Genomic DNA, 19,299 nt, shown 5'->3' with positions numbered 1-19,299 from the left:
ACATTTTCCACAGTGCAACAAAAGAAAAATTAGTGTAGAGATTCAATTATGTCTCCCATTTTCAATGGCAATTTTTCTCTCTCAATAGATTAATTAGCAGCAGAGATCTCCTCCCCCCAGGCAAATTGGAGCAGACATTATAGCAAGAAGGTGCATTAAAATGCAGCTGTGGTTCATTCAGCAGCCAGCCTCACTGGTGCCTGCCTGCTTTGACCTGTCCTCCTCACACCCTGTCTTGGAGGACCGAGGGAGATCTGGGCCACTGACCTGATCCCTGTGTGGACTGCAGGTAGAGGCACTCAGTCTTGTTCCTTAGTGGAATTTGGGGAAGAGCCTCTCCTGTTACCCTAGCAGAAGCAACCTGGCCCCAAACTGTGTGGATGATGCCAGGTTGAGCAAAGGATGGTGGGAAGGAAAGAGCTAAATGCAATTAAATGGCCTCTAAAGAGTGCACTCTATAAATCTCAGCTTGCTTTACTCAGTAGGTCTTAGGACATTTTCTGTCCTGTTTCTTCCATTTTCAAATGGTATCTTTGTGTATTTTGAGATATACACAAAATATGCATAGCTTTCTCTCATCACAGAACCAACACATTGCCACGACTGAGAAATATGGAATCACCTTGTCACTATGAAAAAAAAATAAGGCTCAGAGAGATTTAGTCCTCACCTAGCATTGCCCAGCCCATGTGCTCCCTCTGGTTTGTAAGCTGGTGTTATTTCTTTTTGCTTTAAAGTCTGTTACAAAGGTGTAGTGTTTTCCTACTTCGGTGCCTCTAGTTACTTTCCATTGATAAGCTGTTGCCTTGTCCTTTCCTTTTAAAAGTTTTCTTTCATGTCTGAACCAGAATCATCTCTAGTATAGACCAAGTGGAGTGGTTTGAATGTCACTGACAGGCTAGGCACCAGCTGGGCTCATCTGCATGTGACTGCTGTACAGCCTGGTTTATCCCTAAGGGTCAGGACAACACAGAGGAGTCCCTTTCTCCTGTTGGATTCTGCTAACAAACATTTTTTTCATCTTCTAGGTACATTGAACGGAAAGCTTTTCTTGACCGAGTGGACCACAGGCAGTTTGAAATTGAACGGGATCTCAGACTGAGCAAAATGAAACCTTGATGTTCTGGGAGAATCCATAGCAGCTTAATCCTGTTGACAATGTGAGCTTTTTGTGCATCTGTGAAACATTTCCAGTGTTCCTCATCCACTGTTTCCCAGCAAGATCTTTTTCTACTTTGAGGTTCTGTTTATGTATCTTGATCTCATGTGGTTTCATTCATTTTACTTTTAAAAGTTTGTCCTTAAATAAATAAATAAATAAATAAATAAATAAAAATCAGTCCTCTGTGAGGCTGGGGAAATGAAGAAGTCACTCATCTTCCCTGTGCTGTGCTGCAAAGTCCAGCCTGGGCCCAGCCAGCACATCCCAGGCATGCTGGGCTGGCAGAGCTCTGGCCAGCCACTCTGGGGAGAACCGACCAGCCTGGGTGTGGATTTTCTGGAGCCAGGAGGCTCACTTAGGTGGAGGAATGCCAAGACGCTGGGCATTCGTTCTTGGTTCTGCTCAGGTTTCTCTCCTGATCTTTCTCTCTTCTGAATGGAATTCCTACTGATGTTGTGTCAGGCCGAGAGTTAAAGATACATTATTACTGAACTGGGTTTTTCCCTTTATCCTTTTTTCCCCTTCCCAAAGAAGAGTCAACTTAGATGTTCTCACCTGAATAATTCTTTAACTTTTGGTTTGTCAGAGAATATTCTAAAGGCCAGACACAGTGGCACAAACCTGTAATCCAGCAGCACTAAGGCAGGAGGATCACAAGTTCAAAGCCAGTCTCAATGGGGCTGGGGTTGTGGCTCAGTGGTAGAGCACTCACCTAGTATAGGTGAGGCACTGGGTTCAATCCTCAGCACCACATAAAAAGATAAATAAATAAAGGTATTGTGTCCATCTACGACTAAAAAATTTTAAAAAATAAAAATTTTTAAAAAGCCAACCTCAACAACTTAGTAAGACCCTAAGCAAGAGTGAGACCCTGCCTCAAAATAAAAAAAGGATTGGGGATGTAGTTCAGTGGTAAAACACCCCTGGGTTCAATCCCTAGTACCAAAAAAAAAAAAAAAAAAAAAGAAAGAAAAAGAATATTCTAAAGAACTCTTTCTTTTTAGTACTGAAAAAAAATCAAAATTTGAACTTCCTGCTTAGCATGAGACATTGTCTGGAGGTTCACAGTCGATCTTTGGTGAAGAGGGAAGGGGGCGGTAGAGACCATTCATGTTATTGAACCTTTAAGCCCCACAACCACTGCTGTGGGTGATGGTACGGTTCCAAAGAATGGGATCAATTTTCTAAGCTTTGAGGTTTTGGTGTGAGTCACCAGTGCCTCAGGCTTCAAGGAAGTGAATGACAGCCTGAGTGAGATGAGTGTTAGCTCACAGCAGGTCCCCACGTCCAGGCCGCTGATGTGTTGTTAGCATTTGTGACAACCAAGACCTGACTGGATGGTTAGGGTATTGGGGTATCATTACCCAGAAAGGTAGTTTATAAGCTACACTTGAACACACTGTTCACATCCACTGTGATAGCAGGTTCTAGAAATGGTAATAGAGCATTTCAGGCTGGCGTCAGAACTCAGGACTTGTGAGGTCTGCTGTGGCCAGGAATAATAGGAAAGTCCTTTAGCTTAAGCCCAGCCAGCATTTTGACTAGTGTAGGGCCTCCAGCCTGCAGGAGCTACCAGCCGAGGTTCAAGGTGAAAGTCCTACCATGTGGTGCTGTCTGGTGCATCACCCATCCCCTTGCTGCTTAGATGACTGTTTCCCTAGCTGGCATCTAGAGTCTGTGTGCCTCGCATACCGTTTCACACGGCCCTTCAGCTCAGCAGCTGGCGTATCAACAGTGCATCAGCTGGCTCCTCTCTGTTTGAAAATGATATGGAATCCTATGGAGTAAGTGGTGCTGAGCTCAGGGAAAGTTAGGGTTTTTCCTTTTAGCAAATGCTCACACCTCTGAGGTCTAAGAGATTAGGACAAAAGCTCGGAAAATGTGTGTTCTGCACACAGCTGGATTTGCTCTTCTTACTTTCCACCTGGAGAACAAAGCTCCTTAGTCAGTGAAAATCGGAGCTGTGTGCCTGGGCCCTGCCTGTCTCGCTCAGGATCCAGGCTTCTCGTAGACTTCTCCCTCTGTGTCTTGCTTTTAGTGACTATCACAACTCTACAGAAAGGTGGGTTCCTTCTGCTGTCCCTTGATTGGGTGCATCTTTCCCCAGCAGGTTTGCTGTGTCACTTGACCTGTGATGAGTCTGGAAAAGCCTCTGGAGTCTATCCCCTTTTGACGGAATCTGACCACCTGTCAAGGAATGCGTAGAATCACCTTTTCAGGGGCTGGGGTTGTGGCGCAGTGGCAGAGCGCTTACCTAGCATGCGTGAGGCACTGGGTTTGATCCTCAGCACAACAAAAAATTAACATTAAATAAAGGTATTTTTTTTTTTAAATCACCTTTTCAGCCTGGGGACATAGAGCACTTGTCTAGCATGCCCGAGGCCCTGGGTCCAATCCCAGAAGAAAGCAAGCAAGAGAATCACCTTTTCTCAGGGCACAATGGCACAGACATGTAATCCCAGCAATTCAGGAGGCTGAGTCAGGAGGATCACAAGTTCAAGGCCAGCCTGGGCAACTTAGCAAGACCCTCTATGCAGTTTTTAAAATAAGTGAAAAGAGCTGGTGCTGTTGCTCATGGTAGAGCCTGTCCTCAGCAGGTTTAAAAAATAAAGAGCTTTGTTTCCTTGGTCTTGAGTTGGCTCAGTGGTAGAGCACTTGCCTGGCGTGCATAAGGCCCTGTGTTTGACTGTGGCTGTGTTCCCAGTGCACACTAAAAAGAATTTTATCTAGCTCTTCACATCCACATTCAGTGAAAAGTAACCCAAAGGAAATGATGTCTCTTTATCCAGGAGTTGGGAATTGTCAAGGAAATGTTTGCAGGAAGTGGGAAGTGAAAAGAATGAGTCAGTGTTCGGGGTCAGCTTGACAGCCTTGTGCCAGGTCCAGTACTCTCGGTCCTTGGCCTGAATAACTGATGAGTCCCGTCCAAGGACACTTCTCAGCTGGTACTATAGAGTCCAGAGACTCCCAGGGGCTGGGTTTCCTGGCCTGTCTCTAGCCATTAGTCCTTAGTCTTCTCCATGTCCCAGATGGATGTGTCAGATTTCCAGGGCACCTGTGCCTTCTCATTACTGAAAAACCTGCCCTGGGCTGGGGATGTGGCTCAAGCAGTAGCGCACTCGCCTGGCATGTGTGCAGCCTGGGTTCGATCCTCAGCACCACATACAAACAAGGATGTTGTGTCCGCCGAAAAACTAAAGAATAAATATTTAAAAAAAAGAAAAACCTGCCCTAAGACAGTGAAGGTCAAAGGATAAAACTAGACTCTGTGCTCTGCTCCGGTTTCCTGCAGAACAAAGTGCTCTAATTAGGAACTCTGCACAGAGCCTCGAGGGGCTAAAGGGAACAGGTTAACACCCAGGCCTGAAGTGAGCAGTATACTGCCAGAGCTAGCAAGGAAGAACAGGACTAGGGGCCCTGGCAGCAGCCGGGGCCTGTCCAAGAACTGCAGGCACAGTAGACCAGCTGATCCACGGGAGGACATGGAGAACCCCTAGAGGGGAGTGGAGCGAGGCTGCTACTGCCCAGCCCGGGGACTGGAGGACCAGGTGAAGGGCTCCTGGGAGCTGTGCTGCCTCAAGGCATCAGCAGGACAGGCGGAGTGGTTGATGAGGAAGGGTGTGGGGTGTGGCGTGGGCTGGCAGGGCCTGAACAGGCCTGGAGAGTGCAGTCAGGCCTTTTGCTGTGCCATTCTCCAGAGCTGGAAGTGCTCAGGCGGGTTGGTGAGACTCACGACTTAACACCCACAAGTGAACAAACAGGAGGTGGGATAAGGATGGTGGGCTTCTGGGGAAGAACCAGAAGCTCCTTGTGTCACCATCTGTGCTCCCATGTGCAGTGCTTCCTTCTGTGCTGTCTGTTAAAGCCCCTCCATTTTCCAGAGGAGGAAACTTATGTGAGGTCATCGGAGAACCAGCCAGCAGTCACATGTGCAGGGCACAATGTGGAAGGGCAGGATGACCAGCCTTCTGGCTCCCACAACCATGCTGGGGGGTTCCTGCTGGGATGGAGCGACTCTGGAGCCAGGGGCCGAGGATGCACAGATGCTTGCTGTTGAAAGCATGACAGCTGGAACACTAGGACAAGACCAAGGACATGCTGGCCACAGCAGCCAATCCCGCCCAGCCAGGGCAGTGTCTGAGGTGCTCCCCAAGGAGGGGGTGTGCTGCTGAGAAGCCCTCAGGAGGGACACCTAGAGGTGGCTCCGACAGGCCTGGGCATATGGTGTCGTGTCCAGGCTCTGCGCCATGATCAAGCTCTGCTGAGCAGCGTAGCGGGTATTACTTTCTTCACTTGGGGATGTTACCTGGCTCCAGGGGGTAAGGGGAGGAGGGATGAGACCCAGATGACAGCAGCCACTTGGTGTGTGGGCCACTCCCACAGCACTGCCTCCCCAGGGCTACCAGATGTTCCCTGATTCCTGCCCCAGCCTTCTCTGCAAGGTCTTTTTTTTAGTCTGCTTTTTCTGATGGCTTCCCAGGGTAACTTAGATCCAAAAGTACTGCCAGATGCCATCTTTGTACATAGTAGTTTGACCCCATTGCGGCAACCAAGATGTGGGAGTTGAGCAGAGTTCTTCCTGGTACCCTGAAGCAGCCCAGACCACACAGCCTGTCCTTCAGGTTTGCTTCTCCAGGACCCATAACAAATTCTGGTTGCTTGAGACCTCATAAATGGATAGATTGTGCATATATGGTACAGGGTGGCCACATTAGGGAGAACGAAGCTGAGAAACAAACCCAAGGAGAACCCTGGGTTGGCTCCAACACAAGAGTTGGCATCCTGCCTCAGATCTTCCTACCTGTATAGCCAGCCAACCTCCTTGACCTCTCTGAGCCTCAGATTATGCATGTTCATGAGGTTGCTGAGAGGGCTAGGGTATAGCTCAATGGTAGGATGCTTGCGTAGTAGCATGCACAAGGCCCTGGGTTTGATCTACCACATCTCAAAAAATATGTACATATAGATCGCTGTGAATGATTTATTAATACAATGATGCTATTCTGCCCACATTACATTTTATTAAGTGCTATACACTTCCCAAGTGCTAAGTTATTATAATTTTGCACCTGATTTCTCATTCTGCAAGAAAGCCAAGCTTATAGGAGTATAAATTAGTACTGCTTTGAAGAGCACTTTGGCAGTGCCTAATAAATCTGGAGCTGTTCCCAGCTGGTGACATGGCAGTTCTACTAGGTTTACATCCAAGAGATGCTCCAGCATGTGCTGGATTATTGGTAATCATAAAAAGCCTGGAAACCAATGTAGCTGAGAAAGACCCTCCTCTGCCCTCAGGGTCTCTAGCTGGGCCTAAGAAATTAAACCTACAGAAGACAGATTATCAGGAGAAAAGCATACAAGCTTTAAGTATTTTTTTTTACATGTATAGGAATCCTCATAAGAAATATGAAGCTGCAAGTGTTGAAGGCTTATACATTGAGTTGGGGGCCAAAGATTTAGCTCTATGATACAGCACTTGCCTAGCATGCATGAAGGCCTGGGTTAATTCCCAGCACCACACAAAATATGTGTATTTTGTGTATTTGTGTGTGTGTGTGTGTGTGTGTGTGTGTATAATAGACACACTGAGTCTGGCAAAGAGTATTAAATCATGAAAATATGACAAGACACAAGGGGTAGAGTAGTGACTAGGAGGGTAAGGGTTAGTGTAACAAGCTTTGTTTTTACAGATTTCTCTCTGCCTTTGACTTCCTGTCCTTGGTGATAAGAATGTCTCTTTCCTTCTGGAATAGGGAGGACACATTTTGCATAGGAATTCCATCTGCTTGAAAGAATAGGAAGGATGATCTGGCATCTACTGTCTTTCAAGTGCCTTTAACTCAAAATAGTCAGGAGATGAGAACAGGGGTGACCTGTTCTGAACTTCTGCACCACCCAGTGCCCACCAGGAAAATGGATCAATTGTGAAAATAGACACTGGATGGCCGCAGCAGATTTGGCTGCAGAATGAACAAGCTGGGCCCCGTGCATTATTATTATACCACAAGGTGTGTTTGCAGTTTTTGGAAAACACTACTTGCGTTGCAAACACAAAAAGCAGGCCTCTACTAATGCTCACCATTTCTAGCCCAATTGTTTGCAGCTGGCTCAAGGACATATATCAACAAAAAAAGCAAAATGGAAAAGACCCAAGTGCAATCTTAGTTACACAGGTTGAAAACATGCACATACGGAGGCAGTGGTGGCCCAACATTGTGAATGTGCTAAATGCCACAGAATTGTCCATTTTTAAATCATTACTTTGGCATTGGGGATGTAGCTCAGTAGTAGGGCACTTGCCTAGCATGCCCGTGACCCTGGATTCAATCCTTAGCACCACAAAAAGTAAATACAATGGCTAGTTTTATAATCTGTGAATCTCAATTTTAAAAATTTTAAAACCTTGTAAAAATATATGTTAATTGGTTCCAAATATACATGTTGACACCTAGATAACACTCAGCTGAGCAGGTAGGCTCCTCCTATGGGACAGGGAAGGCCCTACCATGAGAGGAAGATGAAAAAGGAGCTTCATTTACAGTTGAGGGTTAAGGCTTAAATTGGGAGGGAGGAAAACAGATATTTCTTACATTATTTATTATGTCTATTTATCTGACACATTTTAGTATTTGACCTCGGTCTCCTTTCCAGAGATTCAAATGGAAGCGTTACCATGGTGATGAGCGTGCCCAAGAGCTTTTTCTGCATCCCATTCTAGTTTAGGCATTCAAGAGTGAATCCCCTCATGTGAATTCTGGAATATTTCCCAGGAGAAAAGACACACAGGTGACCTATCAGATGCCCCTTCTGCCCCTTTCAAAAGCAAGTTCAGGGTGGCTGGGGCAAGTGAGGGGACTGGGGCAGGCTACAGTCCCCCTTCCAGCACAGCTGGATGGTGGGATTGTTCCTGGCAGCCAATGGTACAGCCTGCCTTTGGCCTTCCCTCACCGACACAGCCCCAGCAGACACAGAGAAACAGGACAAGCACAGACCATGTGTTAGAAAGACGCTGCCTGGACTTGCACTTGCAGGATACACAGTCAATGGTTCCTTGAAATTTGAAGGCACGGAAACGAAATACAGTCAATGTCTCAATTTTCTGGCAAAAGTTATGGAATGATCTGTGTTCAAACTCTGCCCAGTATCCTGAGCTCGCCCAGGAACTCTGGGCCACAATGGGCACTGGAGATTATAGTGGATGCCCTCTCTCAGTGGGAGGTGTGGCCAACTCTGGCTGGGCAAAGCCTCCAGTCCTGGTTCCTCTGTGGGGAGGTCAAAAAGCTATCCTGTGAACAGCCCCTTCCAATCTCTTCTCCACTGAACACATTTGCATTATAACCTGGCCTGAAAGAGCTTGAGGCACCCTGACTGGCTAATGGAAAACATTTCTAAGCCCTTTGGAGGTCTGAGAGTGTGCTCCTGCAGACTGCCTCTTTACCTGTGTCTCTAGCGGGGCCCATAGTTGTTCTACAGCTCTCCATCGACCTCTGTTATCAGATCTTTCAATTTGAGCATCAGGGTCCTGAGATTCAGAGAGGGGAACCTCTTCCTACCCTAGTTATACCTCTCCCAACCCTCTTATACTACAGAGTCTGGTGTGGGCACCCTTGTGCCAGCTGCAATGAGAGAATAAGCATTGCAAAGGCCTGTCTTGTCTTTGCAATGCAGGCAGTATTTTCCAAAAAGTTGCAAATATATCATATGATATAGTAAAAACATTAATATTTGGCTATCATGTTCACTGCACAGAGCTCCTAAAACCCTTGAAATTTACTGTCTTTGTATGCTATTGAAGGACTAGGTCCTGGCATGGGAGAGCCCATATGATTAGAGGGTTGGAATTTTCAGCAACACCCTGACCTCCCAGGAAGGGAAGCGGAGCCAGAGATCAAGTTCAATCTCCGATGGTCAAGGATTGAATCAATTCTACCCACACAACGAAACTTCCATAAAAATTCCCAAACAACAGGGTTCAGGGATGTTGATGAATGCATCCACTTACCAGGACAAACTCCTGCACTCAGGACCCTTCCAGACCTGTGTACTTCTTCACATGGCTGTTCCTTTGCATCCTTTATAAAAAGCTGTATTATTGAGAATAGCACTTTCCAGAACCTGTGAGTTATTCCACCATATCATCAGACCTGATAGGGGTAAGAGGTCATAGGAACTCTCAAATGTGTAGTCAGCTGGGCAGAAGCAGCCTGGGCAATCCATCTGTGGCTGATATGTGAAATGGAGACAGTCTTGTGACACCAAGCCCTTATCCTGAGGGGTATGCACTAATTCTGCATAGTCAGTGTCAGAACTCAACTAGACATCCAGTTGGTATTAGAGAACCGGTTAGTATTGAGAAACACCATACACCTCACTTCTATCTCAGTCTGCCCTTAGGGCCAAACAGCTGCCGTGAGCAAATGAGGGGAGTGTAATATGTTGAAAGATATCCACATCAGACACCCAGATTCTAATCCCAGCTCTGCTGACCAGCTGGTGTCCTCAGGCACATGGGTTGGCCCTCTGCCTCCCCCACCCCATCTCTACATCTGCAAAATTAAGGGTGGATTATTTAATAATCACTGGGATTGAACACTAGGAATCTTTTTTTGAGAGAGAGAGAGAGAGAGAGAGAGACCCCGTCTTTCTATGTTGCCCAGGCTAGCCCTGGACTCCTAGGCTCAAGCAATACTCTTGCCCCAGCCTCTCAAGTACTTGGGATTATAGACACACCACTGCACCTGGCTTTCTTTTTCTTTTCTTTTCTTTTTTTTTTTTTTTTGTTTTGTTTTTTTGTGCCAGGGATTGAACCTCGGGGGTATTTAACCACTGAGCCACATCCTCAGCCCTTTTTATTTTTTGAGACAAGGCCTCATTAAATTGCTGTGGATGCTTTGAACTTGCAATCCTCTGCCTCCACCTCCTGCACCACTGGAATTTACAGGCATGAGCCACCTCATCCAGCTTCCGTCGACCTCTCTAACAAGCAGTCAGATAATTCTTAGGCACGCCAGTGTTTGAGAACTACCATTTATGACCTCCTTACCTGTAAAAAGAGAATATATTTAAGCCTCTGGCTATGTATTTGGGAAAATTACATCTTTCTTTCTTCTTGCCACTCCAAATAATTCAAATTCCTAAATTCCTGCTGCACCAGCAAAACCATAATGAGTATCCAGCCCAGGTTTCCTCCCTGTGTCTGCTGAGACTCACCTGAAGGAACTTCCTGCTCCCTTCCAAAGTCAGTGGAGTCCCAGCAAGGAGCTTAGTTGACACCTCTTTCAAGATGTCAGGAATCTGAAGCAGCAGCTGAGTCAGGCCCAGGAAGCGAGGGAGAAATTCAAGCAACAAAATCCACCCAAGACCCACAGACAGAGCTGAAGGGGCAACATTCTGCTGCCTCTGGAAACAGATGGTGACATCCTTGTGCACACACCCACACCTGCTTAGCCAAGTTTGCAGCGTGTCCACTCGATTGCCCTGCAGCTCTGAGAAAACTCAGGCGCCAGACAGCAGCACTTATGCTAAAATAAGACCTGCCGGAGGCCAGGTCTCCAGCTCCTCACCAGCACAGCCATGCTGGGCCCTTCCAAGCACCAGCTTAACCTGCTCTGGGCTTTTCTCCCCACCCTCCTCCTGACAGTCCTTTTAGTTATTCTGATTATAGAAGGGAATCTGTTCCTTACTTGACATTTTGAAGCACGTTCCTGAAGGTATAACTCAGAGTGCATGCTTAGCATTCTTGAAGTCCTGGTTCACTCACCCCTCTTCTGCCCCCCGCCCCCAAAAAAGGAAACTTTGAAAACAGAATAACACAATGTAAATTCGAGAATCTTGTTAACAGAGAAAATCACTCTATACACTTGAGGATATTTTCAGTTCTTTTTTCATACCTTTTCTTAACACATTTGGGATTATACTGTGTCTGTGTGATTCAATACAAACCACTAACAACATGTGACTGCTTAAATTTAAAATTTTAATTCATTAAAATTAAAGCAGAAGTTCTTCATTTGTGCAGCCAAAGATTTCAAGTGATGAGTAGTCACATACCCCTGGCTATAGTATTGAACTATGTAGGTATAGAACATTTCCCTCACGGCAGAATTCTGTCAGACTGGCTGCTACATGCCTTTTTGTATTTATTTCCTCCCTCCCTCCCTCCCTCCTTTCTTTCCTTCCTTCCTTCCTGTGCTGGGGATCTCTGCATGCTAGACCATTGCTCTACCATTAATCAACACCACCCCTCCATATTATACTATGAACATTTCCCTGTTTGCTCAAATCTTCTTTGAGGACACAATTTTTTTTCTTTCCTTTTTTATGGTATTGGGGATTTAAACCAGGGGTGTTATACCTCTGAGCTACATCCTCAGCCCTTTTTATTTTTTGTTTTGAAATGGTCTTGCTAAGTCAAGCAGTCCGGCCCCTTGCAATCCTACTGCCTCAGCCTCCCAAACAATTTTGATTACAGGTGTGCACCACCACGCCCACCTAAGGACATGATTTTTTTTTTAAAAATTTATTCTAATTTGTTATATACGACAGCAGAATTCATATTACACATATAGAGCACAATTTTTCATATTTCTGGTTGTATAAAAGTATATTCACACCATCCTGTCTCCATACATGGACTTAGGGTAATGATGTCCATCTCATTCCACCATCTTTTTTACACCCCTTGCTCCCTCCCTTCCCCTCCCTCCCCTCTGCCCTATCTAGAGTTCATCTAATCCTCCCCTGCTCTGCCTCCCAACCCCACTATGAATCAGCCTCATTATATCAGAGAAAACATTTGGCATTTGGTTTTTGGGGATCGGTTAACTTCACTTAGCATTATATTCTCCAACTCATCCATTAAGGACATGATTTTTAAGGTTTACATACCGTAATTTATCTTACCAGTTATTCCACCATTGGTGATTTAGGTGACCCACATCTTCTTATTACAAACTGCAGGGTGGGCCTGCCTTGTCTTCAGGTCTTTAGCTGAATCCCTGATGATTTCTAGATTACTTCTACACATGGGATTGTGTCAGGGAAGGTGACATTTTCAAGGGCTTGAAATAGAATGTTCCCTCCCAGAAAGGTCTCTCTCTTCACCAGGGCCAGTTGCTTGTTTCAACCCTGTCTGCCCTTCTCGGAGTAGACAGCCAGTGCTTTAAGTGAGACCTACTCCGAACTAGAAAGAGAAAGTTTATCCAAGGAGCAGACAGAACTGGACAGTTTCGAGTTCCAGAACCTTCTGCTGCACCAGCCCAGTGGACAGGGCAGTTATGTCCCAATGACCTTTGACTTATCACAAGATTGATTTTGTGTCACATTGCCCAGGTCACATCCCAGAGCCACATCCCAGAGCCAGCCCTCCCCATACTGGTTTTCTGCCCAGAGATCTTCCAGCTCCCATTCCAGGGCTGCCTCCCAGGAAATTGTTACCAATCCCAACAGGAGGAGGGAAGGGCCGGTCACTCTCATTCCTCCATTGGAGTCTATCTCCACGTATCTGGGCCTTAGCCTCGTGTTCATGGGGGATGTCATTTTGATGGGGCCAAGTGCTCTCAATGAGCATCACTCCACACCATTCAGCTGTTTCTAGAATCTTCTACCAGGCATTGCTTTGGTCAAACATTGAGTTATATGAAAGATGTTACATGCAGAACTTGCTCAGTGTAGCCAAGAGACCAAAACTTGCATCAACCTTCAGCATCCTGATGGGTCTCCCCTCCACTCAGTAGACAGGGGGGCGGCGTGAGAATGGAGAGGCTGCAGCGACTCCTGCAGCATCAGCGTTCAACTGAGTGAGTTCAGAGAGCCCTGTGCCACACCAACCAGTCCCAGTGCTTCCCAGTAAAATGTTTGCTGTGCATTTAAACCAGGGCCACTGCACCGCATGCCCCTAGGGACACCATTCACAGGGTACAGTGGGGATGCGTGCTCCCTGCGGCTGTGGGAGGCCTTGCTGCCTGATGCACCCCCATCGTAGAAATGCGAAGAAAACCTGCTTTGAGAGTCTAAGTACCATACTGAAGTTCGCATGGTAGGACCAGAACCCAGGCCAGCCTTTCACCCTATCCTGCCACTGGAGGTCAGAGGTGATAGGCAGCCTGGATCGTTGCCAAAGTGCAGACCTCACTCCCTACAGTGAGTTCCTTCCTGTTTTCACAGAGATCAGTCTCACTCCCAGGGAGCAGCAGTATTTTCCCAGTGCTCCCCCTACTCCCACCCTGGGGCAGATCCTTGGCCTTGGGCAACATCAGAGCTGCTGACCAGGATGCCTGGTGACCCATCCTTGCTGAGAATGTGCAAGTGTGACTCTGGGGACTCGCACTGGTGACCCCAATGTGGCAGCCGCTCTTTCAGGCTTTTTAATAATTTAGAGAATGTATACTACCCAGCCGCTTGGCTTCATTTCTGGATTCAGAAATACAATGCCCTGGGGATTGTTTCCAGTGGAGAGTGAAATTCCACTTGTCACAGTCACTAAGGACAAGAAGGCTGTTCCTGGAAGGGGCTCTGGTTGCTTGGTGTTTACAAATGTCCTAGAAGACCAGGAGGCCAGAAGCCAGCATCCTGGGAGCCAGGGCGAAAGCCTGGGGGTCTGCCCCAACCCAGCTACCTGGGAAGGGGAGTCCCTCGGCCTCTCACCTGGTTGGAGTGAAGGGGATTGGCATGTGGGGTTCCACACTGTTGCTCATGACTCACTAGCTCCCCACGCAACCTGCAGCCTCCCTCAGTCTCAATCCCCTGGGGAAGACCCGCGCCCCAGGACCCAGAATGTCCATGGGAAACTTTTTCTAGGACAGCTTGCAGTTCCTAGAATTTAGTGATTGTATTTTCCCTGAAAAATTGCTCCAGGGGCAGAGGGCAGGATTCTAGGGATTAAACCCAGGAGGAGGCCAGAGCATTCTGCCTCTGAATGCCCAGCCCTTTTTTTTTTTTTTTCTTTTTGGTACCAAGGGTTGAACCCAACAGCACTTAACCACTGAACCATGACCCCAGACTTTTTATTTTTTATTCTGATACAGGGTCTCACTAAGTTGCTTTAGGGCCTCGTAAATTGGCTAAGGCTAGTCTAGAACTCATAATCCTCCTGCCACAGCCTCCCAAACTGAGGGGATTACAGCGGTGTGCCTCCAGCCCGGCCTATTTAAATTTTATTTTGAGACAGAGTCTCACGAAATTGCCTAGGGTGGCTTCAAACTTGCAATCCTTCTGCCTCAGCCTCCCAAGTACCTAGGATGACAGGTGTGTGCCAAAATTACATTTGATAGCTGGGTTTGATGCCTATCGTTCACCTATTTGGGAGGCTAAGGCAGGAGGAGGCCTTGAGCTCAGGAGTTTAAGACATAGTGAGATCCCATCTCAAAAATAAATAAATACATTTGAAAAATCTGATTCTAAGTGAAATAAGGTGGACACACAAATAAAACAGATCATGTACGATTGATTGCACATATCCATATGGTACCTAGAATGGGCAAATTCACAGAGCAGAATGGAGGATGGTGGTTGCCAAGAGCTGAGGGGAGAAGGGAGTTATTGTTTAATGAGTTCAGAGTTTCTGTTTAAGATGATGAAACTGCTCTGGGAACGCACAGCGGTAATGGCACGGCATGGTGAATGTATTTAGTCCCCTGAAGTGTGCACCTAACAATGGATTAAATGCATACTTTCATGTTATGCCTATTCTAACATAATCTAAAAAGTGTGTTTACTATGAATAATCGGATAAGTAATAAATTAATTCAAGAAAAACTAGAAAATAAGCCGGGCATGGTGGCATATATCTAAAATTCCAGGAACTTGAGAGGCTGAGGCATGAGGATTGCAAGACCAGCTTCAGCAACTGAGTGAGTCTCTGTCTCAAAATTAAAAGGACTGGGATGTGGCTCAGTGCCACAGTTCACTCTCCAGTACCAAAAACAAACAAACATACAAAAAAATTAGTCTGTGAAATTCTAACCCAGGAAGATTGAGAAAAGGTTCTACTTCTGAACCTGTATAAAAGGCCATCCCTGAATATCACATATGGTGGGAAAAAATCCCACCCCTACTTTCAACATAAGTAGAGCTGATATCTTGCTTTCTATTCTTCTATTTTCCCAGTGAAAATATGTGACATAAATACAAATGTGAATTTTTATTAAAATAAGGTAACTAATTTTCTCTCTTAATAGTACATGATAATCATATTTTCATGTAATCCCGTATTGTTTCTATCAGCTACCCAGGATTCTGCTATGGTAGAGTCCTGTGACTTGTTCAACTGATGCCCACTATTGAACACATAAGTTATTCCCAAGGTTTCCCAATCAAAAGGAAATCTGTAACATCCTTGCATGCATTTCTTTGGCTCTTTGTGAGTGCATTTTTTTGGACAAATTCCTGGAATCTTGGGGTCAAAAGAGCCATACATATCATCCTGTCTGCACACTGTAGCCTCACATCATTTCTAGCTGTTCCCACGAACAGTGAGATGTGTTGCTTAAACTAAGCAAAAGGATTCCTATTCTGGCCAAATCACTAAGGTAGACATTCAGGCTGTGACGCCCAGTGGGAGAGCCGCTGTGGGAGCATGAGGGTCTCCATAGTTATTTGTGTCTTAGCCACAGGCAGGGTGTGGTTTGCAGTGGGAGGACAAGAGCTAGGTTTCTGAGTGGGATCAGGTGAGATACTGAGACTTGGTCTTACTCCAAGGAGTAGGGTGATGCCCAAGCTCCCTGCAATCAGCTAATATACCCCCCAAATATATCCTCATTCTAATCCCTGAAATCAATGACTTCATTACATTACAAGGCAAAAGATGCTTTGCAAGTGTGATTAGACTAAAGACTTTGAGATGGAGACAATTTCTTGGATTGTCCAGGTGGGTTCAGTTCAGTCCTATGAGGACCCTTATAGGAATCAAAAGGGTCCTATAAGAGGGAGCAGCATGGTCCGGACTAGAAAAAGAGATCTGATTACTAGAAACAGATGTCAGAGTGGTGTTGGGGCATGAGCCAAGGAAAGTGGGTGGCTACTAGAAACTGGAAATGGCAAAGAAAGGGATTTTTCCCTGGAGTCTCCAAAAGGAATGCAATCTTGGCAACCCATTTTGAGCTTCTGACTTCAGAAAAATACTATATTTTTGGCCAGGAGCCGTAGCACATGCTTGTGATCCCAGCAGGTCAGGAGGTTAAGACAGGAAGATCGTGAGTTCAAAGTCAGCCTCAGCAATAGCGAAGCAAGGTGGCAAGCAACTCAGTGAGCTCCTGTCTCCAAATAAAATACAAAATAGGGCTGGAGATGTGGCTCAGTGGTTAAGTGCCCCTGAGTTCGATGCCTGGTACACCCCCTCAAAAAAAAAATCCAATTTGGGGATGCTGCTCATTGCTGGATCACCTACCTGCCCGGTATGCCCAAGCCCCATGTTCAATCCCCAGCATCGCAAAAATAAAAAAGCTAGCCTCAGCAACTTAATGATCTGTCTCAAAATTAAAAAAAAAAAAAAGAAAAAAAAAAGGCTGGGGATGTGGCTGAGTGGTAAAGTGTCCACTGGGTTCAACCTCTAGCACCAAAACAAGATCCCCTCTAAAAACCTTTTTAAGGGCTGGGGATGTGGCTCAAGCGGTAGCGCGCTTGCCTGGCATGCGTGCGACCCGGGTTCGATCCTCAGCACCACATACCAACAAAGATGTTGTGTCTGCCGAGAACTAAAAAATAAATATTAAAAATTATATCTCTCCTTCTCCTCTCTCACTCTCTCTTAAAAAAAACAGAGAGACATGCACACAAAAAAAACTTTTTAAAAATATTTTTTTAGTTGTTGATGGACCTTTATTTTATTTATTTATATGTGGTGCTAAGAATCGAACCCAGTGCCTTACACATGCCAGGCAAGCGCTCTACCAGTGAGCACGACCTCAGACCCCCCTGAAAATTTTTGTTATGGTAAGCCTCTAGGTTTGTGATAATTTGTTACAGCAGCAAGAGGAAACTAATATATCCTCATACCCAGTTCTTGAAAGCCCTCATCTAAGGGACAATAGTCTCTCTGTGCCCCCAGCAGTCCAATGTCTTGAACACCACCCGTCCCTAACCAGGTGCTCTCTAGATAGGAGGTACCCAAGGTTCTGTGATGGAGAAAAACAAGGGGGTTGTCTTACCCCATTCCCAAAGGCCCACCTTTGCTCAAACCGTGAAACCACTCAAGAATGCTGGAAACTGGACCTGCTTAAAGTCCTGGAGTGGGTGTGAGGTGGTACCAGGACCAAACCCAGCATCCAGCCTGGCTGACCGATGGCTTCCCTAGCCATTTTACTAAGCTGAGCTCCTCTTTCTGTGCCAGTCTGTTTTACTTTCCTGGGGTGAAGAAGTCACTCTTTTTTTTTTGGTACCAAGGATTGAACCCAGGAGTTCAATCACTGAGCCCCAGCCCTAGCCCTTTTTTGTATTTTATTTAGTGACAGGGTCTCGCTAAGTTGCTGAAGGCTTTGAACTTGCCGTCCTCCTGTCTCTTCCTCCTGAGCCATTAGGATTACAGGTGTGTGGGATTCCAAGAGGATCATGGTGCCCAGCTAGAAGACATTCATTCTTTAGACAGTGTAAGATAAGACCTCTGGCTCTTGGTACTCCTCCCACCTTTCAATGTAGTGTTACTACAGAGTGGTGGGGCTTGACTCTCATGCGGAAAACCAGGCTTGGGGTGGGTACTTCCTGTTCCTGACCACACCAGAGCCTTCAGCCATCCCCTTCCTGAAGTTTCCCTTGACACCTCCCAAGAATAAACTCAGTTCTTTGCCCTTCATAGAGAACTGCCGAACCACGTATGGCTGGGGCATATGGGTAGGGATAATCTCTGTCATTTAATAAGCAAAGATTCTGGGCTGGGGATATAGCTCAGTGATAGAGCACTGCCTACCATGTGTGAGCCCCCAGGTTTGAACCCAGGTGGGGAAAAAAAGTAAGGAATCTATGCTAGGTCTAGTGCCTACCCACTGTACCTGTATCACTGCATCATTCAACTGAATCCTCCCAAACACCCCAGGAGGAGTAGTCTCCCATTTCAGAAATGAGGAAATTGAGCCTCAGGCAGGTTAACTTCCTCATACAAGGTCATTCAGCTGCAAGCAACAGAGCAAGATGCAAATCAAGTCTTCTGCTTCCAGAGCCCAGAGTTGCCTGAAGCTGATCTGCAGAAACATTTTTTTTGGCTCAGTCATTTTGAAATCCAAAGATTTTTTTTTTTTTAAAGAGAGAGTGAGAGAGGAGAGAGAGAGGAGAGAGAGAGAGAATTTTTAATATTTATTTGTTTTTAGTTCTCGGCGGACACAACATCTTTGTTGGTATGTGGTGCTGAGGATCGAACCCGGGCCACACGCATGCCAGACGAGCGCGCTACCGCTTGAGCCACATCCCCAGCCCCAGAAATCCAAAGATTTTATAAAACAATCTGGGTTTCTAGATTCTCTTGAAAAATCTGATTCACCAACTAAAGAGCTCCCGATGGCCCAAGAGGGAACAATTTGAGCAACAAAATACATGTAGTAGCATTGGATTATATGTGTATAGCACTGGATTATTGTCCAATGTATAAAAAAAATATCCATGGGTCCACTTAGTATAGACAAATTATTATTATTAATTTTTTTTAGGTGCAGAAGGACACAACACAATAGCTTTATTTTTATGTGGTGCTGAGGATCGAACCCAGGTTCCGCCCATGTTAGGAGAGCGCTCCACCTCTGAGCCACAATCCCAGCCCCTAGACAAATGATTGATAAATAAATATATGGGGGAGAAGAAGCAACTCTCCCATACAGGAGAATTCCAGATCACTTAAGTCGCTACTCTGTGCTCAAGGAAGCACAGCATAACTCCCCACTTCTTAGGTGCGAGCTGTGTACAGTGATTTCCTTCCAAGAGTAAAATGAAAAGAGAGCTCAACACTGGAGGAACCTGACAAGTACCACCTCTGCCAGGTGATGAGCGATCTTGACATGACGTGATGAGAGTAACATTCTACTTCTGTGATCCCCCTCCTAAAAACCTATAACCCTAGTGTAATCATGAGGAAAATATCAGACAAGTCCCAACTGAGGGACATTTACAAACTTCCTGACTGATAAACCTCAAAAACCATCAAGGGCATCAGAAAC

The 19,299-nt window shown here is 46.0% G+C and overlaps 1 protein-coding gene across 2 annotated transcripts in view; it reads left to right on the top strand.

Moving 5' to 3' along the window:
• Cfdp1 (craniofacial development protein 1) overlaps window positions 1-1,339 on the top strand; it is a 111,073-nt gene extending 109,734 nt beyond the window's left edge. For both annotated transcript variants that reach the window (XM_013366564.4, XM_005318435.5), the window contains exon 7: window positions 1,029-1,339. In XM_013366564.4, coding sequence (XP_013222018.1) covers window positions 1,029-1,119 — 91 coding nt within the window. In that variant the 3' untranslated portion in view covers window positions 1,120-1,339. The remainder of the gene's footprint in view (window positions 1-1,028) is intronic.
• The last annotated feature ends 17,960 nt before the right edge of the window (window positions 1,340-19,299 follow it).

Source organism: Ictidomys tridecemlineatus, chromosome 15 (genome assembly GCF_052094955.1).
Source record: "Ictidomys tridecemlineatus isolate mIctTri1 chromosome 15, mIctTri1.hap1, whole genome shotgun sequence".
NCBI classification, from domain to species: domain Eukaryota; kingdom Metazoa; phylum Chordata; class Mammalia; order Rodentia; family Sciuridae; genus Ictidomys; species Ictidomys tridecemlineatus.
This window is presented reverse-complemented; position numbering and strand designations above follow the sequence as displayed.